At 41.0% G+C, this 12,473-nt stretch overlaps 1 protein-coding gene across 1 annotated transcript in view; it reads right to left on the reverse strand.

Moving 5' to 3' along the window:
• Positions 1-2,377: 2,377 nt before the first annotated feature.
• snta1 (syntrophin, alpha 1) overlaps positions 2,378-12,473 on the reverse strand; it is a 35,373-nt gene continuing 25,277 nt past the window's right edge. The window contains 7 exon segments of the mRNA XM_069691025.1: positions 2,378-3,786; positions 5,549-5,736; positions 7,249-7,425; positions 7,428-7,444; positions 7,900-8,030; positions 9,437-9,626; positions 9,913-10,108. Coding sequence (XP_069547126.1) covers positions 3,694-3,786; positions 5,549-5,736; positions 7,249-7,425; positions 7,428-7,444; positions 7,900-8,030; positions 9,437-9,626; positions 9,913-10,108 — 992 coding nt within the window. The 3' untranslated portion in view covers positions 2,378-3,693.

The following is a 12,473-nucleotide window of genomic DNA, read 5'->3' on the forward strand; positions in this document are numbered from 1 at the left end:
TGATTGATTCCTATACACAAATTGAGTTAGTTAAACCCCTGTGCAAAACTGGACAGATAGACTGTGACTGGATGGCTGTTAAGTTTCTCTGAATTGCTAACGGGCAAGATAATTGGAATGATTTCTTTTTGTGATTTGTATTATATACTTGTGCAATTTAAACTGAATAATGTCAAACTAACTTCAATGCTTTTGTACCACAAAATACATTAAATTAAAACATTTCATCGTTGTCGATTTTTGTTTTTTTTAGTTTAGCAAAGAATTTGACAGTAAACAAAAGAAATTAGAATTATTATAAATATGAATCGCCTAAAGTTGTTTTAAAATGCAGTTGAACCTCAAGCAATAATGACTATTTGTGTCGGGGTTGTTAAGCATTTTAGGCATAAACTGTTTATTGATCTGTAGAGAGAGAGAGAGAGAGAGAGAGAGAGAGAGAGTAAAGCCACAGCTCTGAGACAGTTTGACGATGAGAAGCAGCAGAACATGTTTTTTGATCTTTTAAGGAATAATCTGGTTTATTTGAAATTGTAAAGCAGAAAACTGGGTTAAAATGCACAACACGATAAATTGAGTTCTTGTTTCGTTTAAAGAACACCGCTCCAGACATCGCCTAAACATAGTTTGACCACATCAATCATTTTCAAAGCATTTTATTCCAATTTGATGTACTGCTCTTCTATGCTGACCATTTTTCAAAGCATGAAAACACGAAAAGAAACAAACTCGTTCATCTGTGACTGTTTTTCCTTCGTTACAAGAGGAATAGATTCACCATTTTTCACGGCGAAATGCAAAAATACATGTTAACCCATCGATCATACCTCGCGGTTTCATCACAGTGCAGTTGATCCAAAACATCTACACCGATTTAAAGTGCTACAGAAAAAAAATGATATAGCAAGATGAATGATACCCGAGTTTCAACCAAAACTAAATAGGAGCCTATGAAGGAGAAAATACGTGTGGAAAAAAAAATTCTGAAATTCTCTGTAACTCTACAACTTGGGGAAAATTGTTCCCGATAATATGAATTACATGTGTCCGAATATTGGCTAAAACCTTGGCAGAGGCACTACCTCGGCCCCATCTAGTATTGTACCCCGTCCATGCTTCGCCTGGGTGTTACTGGTCCAGAAAAAGTTCTTGGTTCTTCTGAAAATCCACACAAAGCCCCGATACCCAACTGTTAGGAATTTAGCCAATTCTATTTAGAGACTTCTTCTTTGTATGTTTGTTTGCTTTGCAGACTTCAGCACAATAGAAGGGGTGGCAGAGCGTATTCTATGTTGTGTTGCATTTTTTTTTTTTTTTTTTTTTAGCCTCTTCCCTTACCAACATCATGTTTTCCGACAATGTTCTCCTCCTTCCTCTCCCTGCAAAGTGCCCTTCCTTTTTTTTTTTTTTGTTATTGTTGTTAATCAAAATATATTCACACAATCTCCTCCTCCTCTCCAGCAGGATCCGAGAGGCTGATTGGCAATTTCAGCCGCAAAACCATAGTTCAGTGGAAGAGATGGACGCAGCCAAACTAAGAGCTCCCTGCCGTTGCCATGGCAATATCTCAACAAGAGGGGTGAGAGCTGAAAGGGGTGGGAGGGCGGGAGGGAAGGGAGGAAGATATGATCAAATGTGAACACGCTATTCTGATTTCATATACAACTCGCAGTTTGCTGTTGCGAGAACTCTCCGGCTCGGATTTGTTGTTCAGGGATACGCATGCAAATTGTCACGTGTTTAAAAAGCGCACGCACGCACGCACGCAGACACGCCACCTTACATAGCAACAAGCAGCATCTGCGCCTCGCTGATAACGCCGCCTCGCGGCAGTAAAAGCGCGCAGGAGCTCGACCGTCTGCGCGCTCCCGTTACAATGGCGAGCAGCAGGCCTAACCGTCTCCATCACGCAACCCCCCCGCTGACTTAAAGCATCTCATCATCATCATCTTTGCTCTTCCCCCATTCTACAGATCTGCCTCGGATTTAATAAAACTGTCAGACCCCCGACCGGGACCGTTAAATAAAGACAGCGCGGAGGCCAGATCCGCTGCGGCTCAAGAGGAACGGCTCGTTAAAGACCGCCAGATATCGCGCACGCAGCCGGACGCATGAAGCGCATTTGGGCCGACTTGAGGCACTCGTGGTTTTAACGGTTATTTAGACGGGTGCCGTGGATAAGGCTAAAAAAACAACAACAACAACATAAAACTAACATGGCTGCTTTGGATAAAGTGATGGCAGTTGGTTAGTTATGCACTTAGTTGACACGGAGGAGCATTCACGTTCATTTACATTTTGTAAAACGGACTGGAATTCATTATGATTTTCGTTGCTATTCGGCCACGTCGCAGAAATAAATGCCGGCAAATTAAAGAAAAGTTAACAAAGTTTATTACATTTTTATATACAAACAACCCTGCAAGGCACACCTTTGTTTAAATAAGAATATACAACAAACAACTTTTTTTTTTTTAGTTTTGAAATATATATTAATACAAGTCTGTTTAGTGTTGGACAGAGGACAGAAAAGGAAGGCCCCAAACAGCAGATGTTCAGTCAAAAACAAACGGTCCAGAAATACACGATTAAACAACTTGGATGTAAACAACTCAACGTCTTTCGTGTGGTATTTAAACCGACGTTTATACGTCGGACAAATGCGATAAAGCTCCGTCCGTCGTCTCCGCTGACTGAAGTATGAAGTTCAGACAAACGCTTTGTACCGTTTAGGTTTATTTTAGAAGCTGAACTCGGGTATTTTACATCAGAGCTTATCCACGCAGGAGGAGGAGCTTAGCTGGACTGGCCAACTCTTGAACCGTTCTGTCATCTATGAACGGATAAAATTAGTCTCTTGTAATAAACCGTTATTCTTTTTGTTAGGGCGGAGATTATGAGTACAGGTAAAACTGAAATGAGACGGAGAAGGAAAAAAAAGCAATTCAAAATATATTTAATAATCCTGTCAAAAATGCATGTTGCTTTCTTCCATTAAAAAAAAAAAAATGCCGGCTGAAGGCAACTTAACAGTCCACATAAACAGCATATCATTATAGTTGTACTCTGCACATTGTTCAGTAAAGACTATTGATCATGTAGTGATCAAACATGTCATCCTGTCACTCCATTGAAGCTGCCTTTACAAAAAAAAAAAAAAAATGTTTGTCCAACATCAATCAGGACATTTGTTAAATTACTTTTGTTGTGACTTGCTCACGGCGCATAAAGCAAAGATTGAAAGATGAAAGGATGCTCATTACAAAGGCTCGTCGTGACTCGTGAAATAAAACTAAACAATGGGACAAAAAAAAAAAAAAGACATGTTTGGGACTTCAAGCTTCGAAACGTTAAGATTCAGGCCGTCGTATTCGTACAGTTTGCCATCATAAAGCGTCATCACCCACTGGGACAGATTTGACCCCTTAAGTGGCAACTGACTCGCATCATTTTTTTTTTTTTTTTTTTTTTTTTTACCTTACAAGTACAAGTTCGACAAGTGTCCATCATTCCACTAGAAAGAGCGGGAGGTGCCTGACCAGAGGTGATCGTTTTAGAGGCCTAAGAGGGCTGAAAAGAAAGTTCTAGTCAGCGTCGTTTCCCGGGCCCCGTCGTCTGGAGTCTCGAGAGTCTTCCGGGCTGCAGGTTTTTATTGAATATTCCTATCGCGATGTTCTGGATGGTTGGCCGTTATCATGCCAGCAGGCCAAGTCGCTTGACCTTAGCAGACAGGAAAGAGTGGATGATGAAGACCATGGTCTTAGGGCAACAATGCAGGTCCAGTTGCTGAAATAAGAGAACGATAAGAGGAGGGGGAGGTCGGGGGGGGGGGGGGGGGAGGAGGCAAGAATTGAAATCACTAAAATGAACATCTCTGCCGTATTGATAAAATATATAAAAACAAACTGTTTGGCACTCAAGAGAACCGGAACCATTTAAGGAGTAACTAGACCACAACGGATGTTGCTATACAGTTAGGGAAGGGCCAGAGGATTTGGGCTTTAAATGTGTCGCCTGGTATTATCACGTGCGAACAAGAATCTTCTGGCAGTAAAAACATTTTCAGTACAGTCCCTCTTTCAATACTGCTCAAATAAATTTGAAACACCGGCATTTAGTATCAATGCTTGCAATTTGAGTGGGAAGGTTTGTGCTCGACCTTTAGATTTTCCTCCAGATTTAACCGCATCTTTTGGTCTTCACTGGGGGGGGGGGGGGGGGGATGGAGTTTGCTCATCTGTCATGGAGACGGCTCTTTGGTGAAAATGTAGGCAAATTCAAAATGCTGATCCAAGACGCGTTTGAGAGGAGCAGAAAATAGAAAAGGAGCAAGTGGGGATATTCTGATCAACTTTTTTTTAGCCCCCAATCCATGTTAATTAATATCATACCGAGTCTTCAGCGGATGCTTGTATTTTCCCTAGATAATGCAGCTGCACAGGTGCACGTTTATTGAAATGATTTAAATCAAGCCAATGAATAAATTCGCATCTAAATAGGTCTGTAATGTATAAAAAATAAAAAATAAATTAAAAAAAAAACGCTTTCGCCCAAGCTGTCCCTAATGTTGTTTTTTTATTAACGTTTAATTTATTTGTAGAACATAATTAACTAAAAAATGTATTGTATTGATGGGTATCGTGTTTTCAACTAAATAATTAAAGTAAACAAACTAAAAGATGTCTATATAAAGAGCTCTTAATAATCGGCAATATAGCAGGAACACTCAAAATGACTATTATAATCACAATTTCACATCAACTTTGGTGTTACAGCATTCATTCACAACAAATCAAAATCACAATCATACTTTATGACGGTTCCCCGAGTGAAACTCGCTGTATTTCGTTGAGCGTATATATTTTTAAAAGGTACTTCTATCAAAAGTAGCAGCATTGAACGCAGCTCTGTTCTGCAGACGTTACAAGGTGGTTGTGCTCCTTTGGTTTTTTTTTTTTTTTTTTAAATTTTCAAGTATTTTCAAGCCGCACACATGGTAGCCACACATATACACCGTACGCCAGAGGACACTTCTGCTTCCTGTCACAGTTTGTGCTCTCTGTGAACGGGACCCTTTCAAAACGGTTGACGTAAAACAAAGCATCAGGGCCAAATATAGCTCAGGACAGCCGATACCAATGAGTTTAACAAATGTCTTGATCGGAAACGACACGGATCTTCGGAGATGGACTCGGGACACCCCTCAGTAAAGGGACCTCGTGTCAATGTAATTTTTGTCAAAAATAATTGTAGTATGTTATTGTAAATACGCAGAAATACTATTATCACTTTAACGTCGTGAGCGTGTCTCGAAGCACACACATTTCCCCATTAACTGCATCGCCTCCCGTCACAGATAAAACATTAAACCACTCCGTTAGTTGGCACAACACTTCGTGACGCGAGTCTTACTCTCACGTTTGACTAATTCAGTACAAGAGCTCATATTTACAGAAGGAAAGAGTTAACTGCTCTGTTAGTTTACTAAAGCGTTACCAAACTCCCACTATGATGTCAAAGCCCGATTAGAAAACTGAGAGTTACTTACAATCTCGGCCTCGGGGCCTCCGAAGTCGAGGAACATCATGCGGACTCCGTCGTCCGAGGACATCCTGAGGCGCTCGAAGGGCTGCTGGAGAAGAATACTTTTCCTGACGCCCATTTCCTCTGTGAATAGCGTGAAGCCCTCGTCAATGTGCACTCCCAGGGTGCACTCTTTCCCGTTCCAGCTGCAGGCTTGAAGTAGAAACAGAAAGAAGTGGCAGTTAAATAGAGGCCGAAACGAGTGAACGTCACGTGGCGATTTAACGGCTGCGGTCATATCGGCTCATTTGTTTTCCTATTTGATTGATTCGGTCGAGTATTGATGCAGAGCCCATAGTTCCTGGCTGTGTCCTACGAATTTGGATGCCTTAATGCACTGAAAAGATTCATGGAAATGATTGAAATGAATCGTATTCAAATGGAAGAATTTAAAACAAAAAGACAAGTTTTCTGCTGTTGTCCGAAGGTTTTTTTTGCACCACCGCGTCCTGCCAGCAGGGGACAATATAATGACGCCGCTACGCTGCACCATGTGAACCGGTGCCTGTCGCATAAAAGGTGGATTACTCCCTGCAGAATCTGCATCATAGATTGAGGTAAAAGGAGAGGCTTGGAGTTGACTCAGTGCAGACAGGAGCTCAGACAACATATTCAGCTACTTTTGAGATGAGAAATATATCTGCTCTCAAGCTTTTCATTAAAATAAACTATAAAAAAAGAGCTTCCCTTTTCTAAAAACCCAATTACAGATCTTTTATAAAAATGCAACCAGAAGAAATCTGCATCGATTGAGGACATTCTGCAAATTAGTACAGTCCCTAAATCATTTTGTAAAGAACAATAAATCTTTCTAATCCTGCTCAGAGAGACTGGAATGTCTGCATCTGTTGAATGAAACCGTCTTGTGCCGGGAATTGTTTGGGTGAAATATATTCGAAGTGTATTCATAGGCACGATTGGAGTGTTCGTCACAATCGGCACTTTTGATTCTCAGTAGATTGAAAGTACAGGCATGTGGTACTGTATTACTCTGGCAAACAACTTTGACAACATCAGAAATGTAACAAATGTCATTTACCTAACTTGCATCAGTGTAGAAGATCCACCAATCACGTTCAAAAGTTTAGTTTCAACCACTAAAATACCCTTTTATTCATATTTAGATGATTGATTTTGCCCTTTCAGCACATTTTGGTGATGCAAGGGAAACATTTTTTTGGACTTTTAAACATTTGAATGGTCAAAATTGACTTTTGGTACAGCTAATGTTTCTTTCTTTTTTAATACATATTTTTGCCTATATTAGGATTATATTAAGTAATTCAATATAGAATAAAAGTAAGATGCCCATCATTGGGCATATAACACGTAGTGGACATATGTATCATAAGCAAGCATCTTATGATAGATAAGATGTCTTTAACCAATGCAGATCTCTTCTGATTGCATAATTGCCTTTAGAAGAAACTTTTTTTTTTTGTTTACAAAGGATGACTCCAGCAGGGGTCGATTCTGGGACCCCGGTTGTGCTATTCTCTGCTCGCTCAAGCACATACCAGCAACACTCAGAGAAAACCAAACTTTTCGGACCGATCTCTCGGGAGACCTGCGACAGTTCAAAGGAAATTAGAATGTTCCACTTGTGGGTAGAGGAACCGCGCAGCCAGCACGAAAAGGGAACTTGAGGTCAAAGAATCTCTGTACCCGTGGTGACCTCCTTGATGAGCTCGGCAGCATTGTGACAACCCTCCACCAGCAGATGAGTCCAGGTGGAAAGCTCCTTGGCAGAATCCACCCTGAACACACGAGTTTCCACGCCTTGCTTGGTGCCCGTACGTAGGCCAAACGACAGCTCGGAGTCCAGGAGAGGAGAACTTTTCCCGGGCCAGAGTGGACTAGTCTAGGAGGGAGGGGGAGGGGGGGGGTGAAAGGAAAACGTATGAGAAAATCATGACTGAGAAACAAGATAATTACGATTTTAGAGAAAAGAGGAGCCGACAGAAGAGCGAATGATGTTCCAGAGAAACCGTTGCAAGGGTGGAGGGCGAGATGTGGAGTACACTAGAGAAAAAGAAGGGCGGAAAAACACATGACTCATAGGTTCTGGTTCCACTAAAGTTTTCCAAATGAATGTGATGTTATATGGCAAAATGTCCAACAGTTCAGCGATGGAAAGAGTGAGCGAGTGCTCTTATACTGGGCCAAAACAAGCCAGGGAGCGGCCCGTTTACTCAACTGGACTGGACAGGGTGGAGACAGATCTTGCGAAACACGTTACGATAGGTGAATGCGTTTATGTGAAAAAGAAGACAAAAAGTGTGCGTGCGTGCGTGCGTGTATGGAGGCGTTGTGAACCTGGTGGTGATGAGCGGGTGACTCTTGGTGGGGTTGCTGAAGCTCTCTTTGCTTTCAGGCAGGGAGGGATACAGGAGCAGGTCCCTGTCAGTCAACACAGCCAGTATAGGTCTCTCCGGACCATGAGACACCTGCACACGGGGACATTTGGATCAAAATTGAAGAAATCATTTAAGCCTCCCACTTTAGGTCAGATCTGTTTCAGCGTTTCCATTTTTGAGTAAGTCCCTCCAGGAGTTTAAAAAAAAAAAATTCTATTGCAATAAAAATGCTTGATTTTGCACCTGATTTTCCTCAAAAATTGCAACGGAATTTGTTTTAAGGTTTAGGTGTTTTAGGTTTTAGATGAGTTTTTTTCCAGTCAAATTGTGGAAATTAGAAAAAAAATCCAAGTCAAGGACAAAGAAATTGTGATTTCTTTTTCAACTACCTGATTAGGAGTCATATGTAATCACTTCCTATGATAATAGGCACAATGCACATTAGACATATTTTAGTGATAATACATTTTTTTAATATATATTTTTTTCTTTATAAAGCAAGTTTTGTTTGAAAAAGCTACTTCGAAAGTATTACTATGGTGGAACAATTTCAGCACAGCTTCTGTTGAGAAGTTGTTTTTTTTTGCAGGAAAAACTGCAAAACTTTGCAAAATTGCCAGGTCTGGCAAATATTGCCGAGATTGCTTGAATTGGTGTGAATAATTGCGATCGCAATTTCCTGGACTGTCTGAGCTTTCTAAAATACTTCCTTCACTTTTCCTTTGTGAAATTTTCGACACCTAAAAATGGAGTTCTGACTTCAGGTGTAGAATGTGGACGACATTGCATGTTGCGGTATGTATTTGATTATACAATGACAGTGGGCCAATTTGACCCTGATGGGTCATATGTATAAGTAGTTGCGTGTGTACATAATGGATAAAATGAGTTTGTTGTTTTGCTGGCAGGTTAAAAAAAAATGGGCTGTCACCACACTTTACAATGCTGAAAGACAGTTTTGCCTGAGACAGATGTTAAAAATGAGCTCCAACAAACTGAAGGATTAAACATGTATGAGCATGTAGGCAAACCTCAACGCAGGGTCATTTGGAGAGGGGAGTTGTTTTATTAGCTTTGTACGTTGTGTAAGATCTAGAGTTGTAGACTTTTTAAAGATGCTTAGTCCTGTTAGAGCTTTCAGTGTCCGTCCGCAACTTTGTTCCCGACTCAAATAACTCAACGGGTTGCACTTTTGTTTTGCAATCGAACTTAGACATTCATCCCGCTGATGAAGATGATCCCTCAACTCGTGCCACTACAGGTTTCACGTTAATGATTTAAGATTTTGACAACTATTGGAGGAATTGCCAAATAATGAAAAGAATCTGGAATTAGGCACGTGCTTTTTGCATGTCTACGTTGCTGTAAGCGTTTTAAAAACGGAATACAAACGTATTGTTTGACCTTGTACAGGCACAAAAGCCTTAACAAAAGGCTAGCGCGTCATCAAAACGACAGAAATACAGTTTACCGTGTACCTCTGTATCTTTCCATACCTGCTCCGTAATCCAGCCCAGATGTTTGACCTCCATGCCAGGCTGCATGCTCTTCATCTGCTCCTTCACTCGGGGTAAAAGGTTGGCAGTGCCAGCTTGGATGGCGTTGTACCAGGACTGGGCCACGGCTGGGTCTTTAGCTCGCAGGAACACAGAGTTCTTTTTGTTGGATGAAATCACCTCAAAATACCTGGAGAATGAGATGAGAGGAAGAGAGAGAGAGAAGCAAGAAGAGAGACATAAAGGGGCAGTTGGGGGAAGAAAAGAAAAATGGCAGAGAGCAAAGCTCGAGGGTGAAAGGGAAGTTTCAGATCTTAACAAAGAGAATATGTGAGCAAGAAATATCAGAAGTCTCTTTTACAATAATCCTTTTGAGCCATTTTGTTATTTTTTTGTTATTTTTTTTTTTTGTTCCTTAAAAATGAATGAACTGAATCAAATATTACGTGAAGCGGAATGCATGGAACTTGTGGTACCTGTTTTCCGTGTCTGGGGGGCACTGTTTTCGGGACACCTGGCACATCTTCAGCGGGATGCTTCGGGGCTCCTTCACCTCAGCAGGGGACAGCTCAGTGCCCCTCTGAGGGGTGGAGGGGGGAGAATCCCACGGGAGGGCTGCTCCAGGGGACCCAGAGCTTTTAAAGAAGGCAGACATCTCCTTGATGTACTTCACTGAAGCAGAGCCAGAGTTTGAGAGAGAGAGAGAGAGAGAGAGAATTGGATAAGAGAAAAAGGCAGAAGAAGTACGAGAGGACGGAGGAGAGAGGGAAAAGAAATGAGTGAAAACTGGAACCTCAAGGTTTTGGAGAGGAGTTGAAAATTGTTGTATTTAAGAAGTTTCAAGACGGAGCAGACGTTCACCTGTAAACAATTCTCCTCAGCCCGTATACAGAGCCTCTCCTGCTTTTTAATGGAGTAAAAAAAAAAAAAAAAAAAAAAGTCCTAACGTGGCAAATGTAATCAGCGGTCTTAGATATTCTATCATCTTAATGTTGTATATCTGATGTGCATAGTTGCTTCTGGCGTGGGTGGGCATATCTTAAGCACCAGCTGGACGCGTCGAGGGGAGGTAAGTTCCTCCAGCTGTGCACCAACGCTGGCAAAGACGACCGAGCGCAGCTGGAGGTGTTGTGGAATTCGCGAACCAAGTTCTAAACATCTTGTGTTTTGCATTTATAATCCAAATGAAGCGTCTTGTATTTTTTTTTCTACTTTTTTTTTTTTTTTAAATTTTTTTTAAGACTTTGTGCAATCAGCAGCTGTAGCCAGACACATTATGTTTTCGGGTTGTCGGTCCACTATTTACAACCAGGGCATGAGGACACCTGGACCCTCTGCTGTGCGCGTGCGTGTTTGGTAACTGTAACCTTTATTATCCGGAGCAACTCTGCAGCGATGAGGAGAGGCAGAAACGCAGTTGTGACATCGTATGAACTGGGCCTTTATTGGTACTTTTCAGCAAACGAGGTGCGAACATTTGAATACTGCAGTCGTGAAATTTTACCCACAAGGCCACGTTCCTACAGGTAAAGACTCAGCCAGTAACAAACTTTGTGAATTGTTTATCTATGGCGTCTCTGATGAGGTGCCGTTTTAGGTTGTTGTGTTTTTTTTTTCCTTCTTGAGACCGAACGACTTGTGAAAACTTGGTTGACCAAGACTTTTCTCGTCAACTAACACTTAGTCAATCTGGGGCTATTTGAGGCAGCTCTAGATCGGACAGATATTCTGTGCTGGCAGACACACATGGAGACTGCAACTTGACTGGTTAGCAGAAACATACAATCAAGACACGGTATTTGTAGTTAGTTATGCGATCTGTTTATCTGCTTTGTGAGTCCTAACTGCACAATCAGTTGTCCTTACGGCAAATATAGAGTAATTCATTGATTGAATTTGATTGTTTCCTGCCAATAATGACCGTGTGCCAATAGTGGCACTCGTGTTGTCATGCCAATGTGAGTCAACACAGTTAAAAATACTATCAGCAGCGACTGCTATGTACACTGCGTGACTGGCAGTCAAAAAAAAAAAAAAAAAAAAAAAAGAGAGTCATCTGTATTTTATAATAACAGGACAGGAAGTTCTTAGAGTATTGTAACTTCACTGGATATTCAGAAAAACTAATAAAATACTTAATCTATAGGTTGCGTGATTCAGTAGACTAGCTGTGCCATTTTTTTTTTTTTTTGTCGTCATAATATTTGTAATCTTCCCATTGGAATATTATTGTAGCCTCTCTTTATTCAATAAAAAAATATATATATATATTACTTTTGTTATTTTTTTATTTGTTCCCACACAGCATATTTTATAATTAGTGTGTAGTTTGAAAAACCTGTCAACAAGATCTTCATGATTACAAAATTGTTGCTCCTCATCACCAAATTTTTTTTTTTACCAAAGGGCCTCTTAATTATAACATTTGGCACTTCAAAAGTACAGTCTTTCGTTTTGTTCCCCAACAACTATAATATTGCAACACGTAATTATTTGTAAATACGCCATCATTATTTGGGTGCTTTATTAAATAGCACTATTATAGAGAAATGGAAATGAGGGGAGAGAGATGGGGAAACTCCCCGTCCCAAACTTGGGAAGTTGCGGTTTGTGGTCAACCATCCCAACCCCAAAGCAATGGGGTTGCCCCATAATTACACCTTTTTTTTTTCCAGATATAATCAAGTGCTATCAAATTGTGATTGTAACCTATTTTGTGCAACATCTTTTTAAATACAGTTTTACCACTCACACGCCCATGTCCATGCACACACACACACACACACACACACACACACACACACACACACACACACACACACACACACACACACACACACACACACACACACACACACACACACACACACACACACACACACACACACACACACACACACACACGTGGAAACACATGGCCTCAGCTCCAGTCCAGTAGGCTGTGGTATGGGTTTTAGCAGAAGTAGCCACTGCTGGAGTAAAAATAGCCAGGAGGACATGGCAAGGCAGGAGGTTGAAGGCAAAGCTCTGGTTTCAC

This window comes from Brachyistius frenatus, unplaced genomic scaffold, assembly GCF_029030835.1.
Source record: "Brachyistius frenatus isolate BFR_SWC_R1_liver_20210118 unplaced genomic scaffold, ASM2903083v1 Contig_10, whole genome shotgun sequence".
NCBI lineage: Eukaryota > Metazoa > Chordata > Actinopteri > Embiotocidae > Brachyistius > Brachyistius frenatus.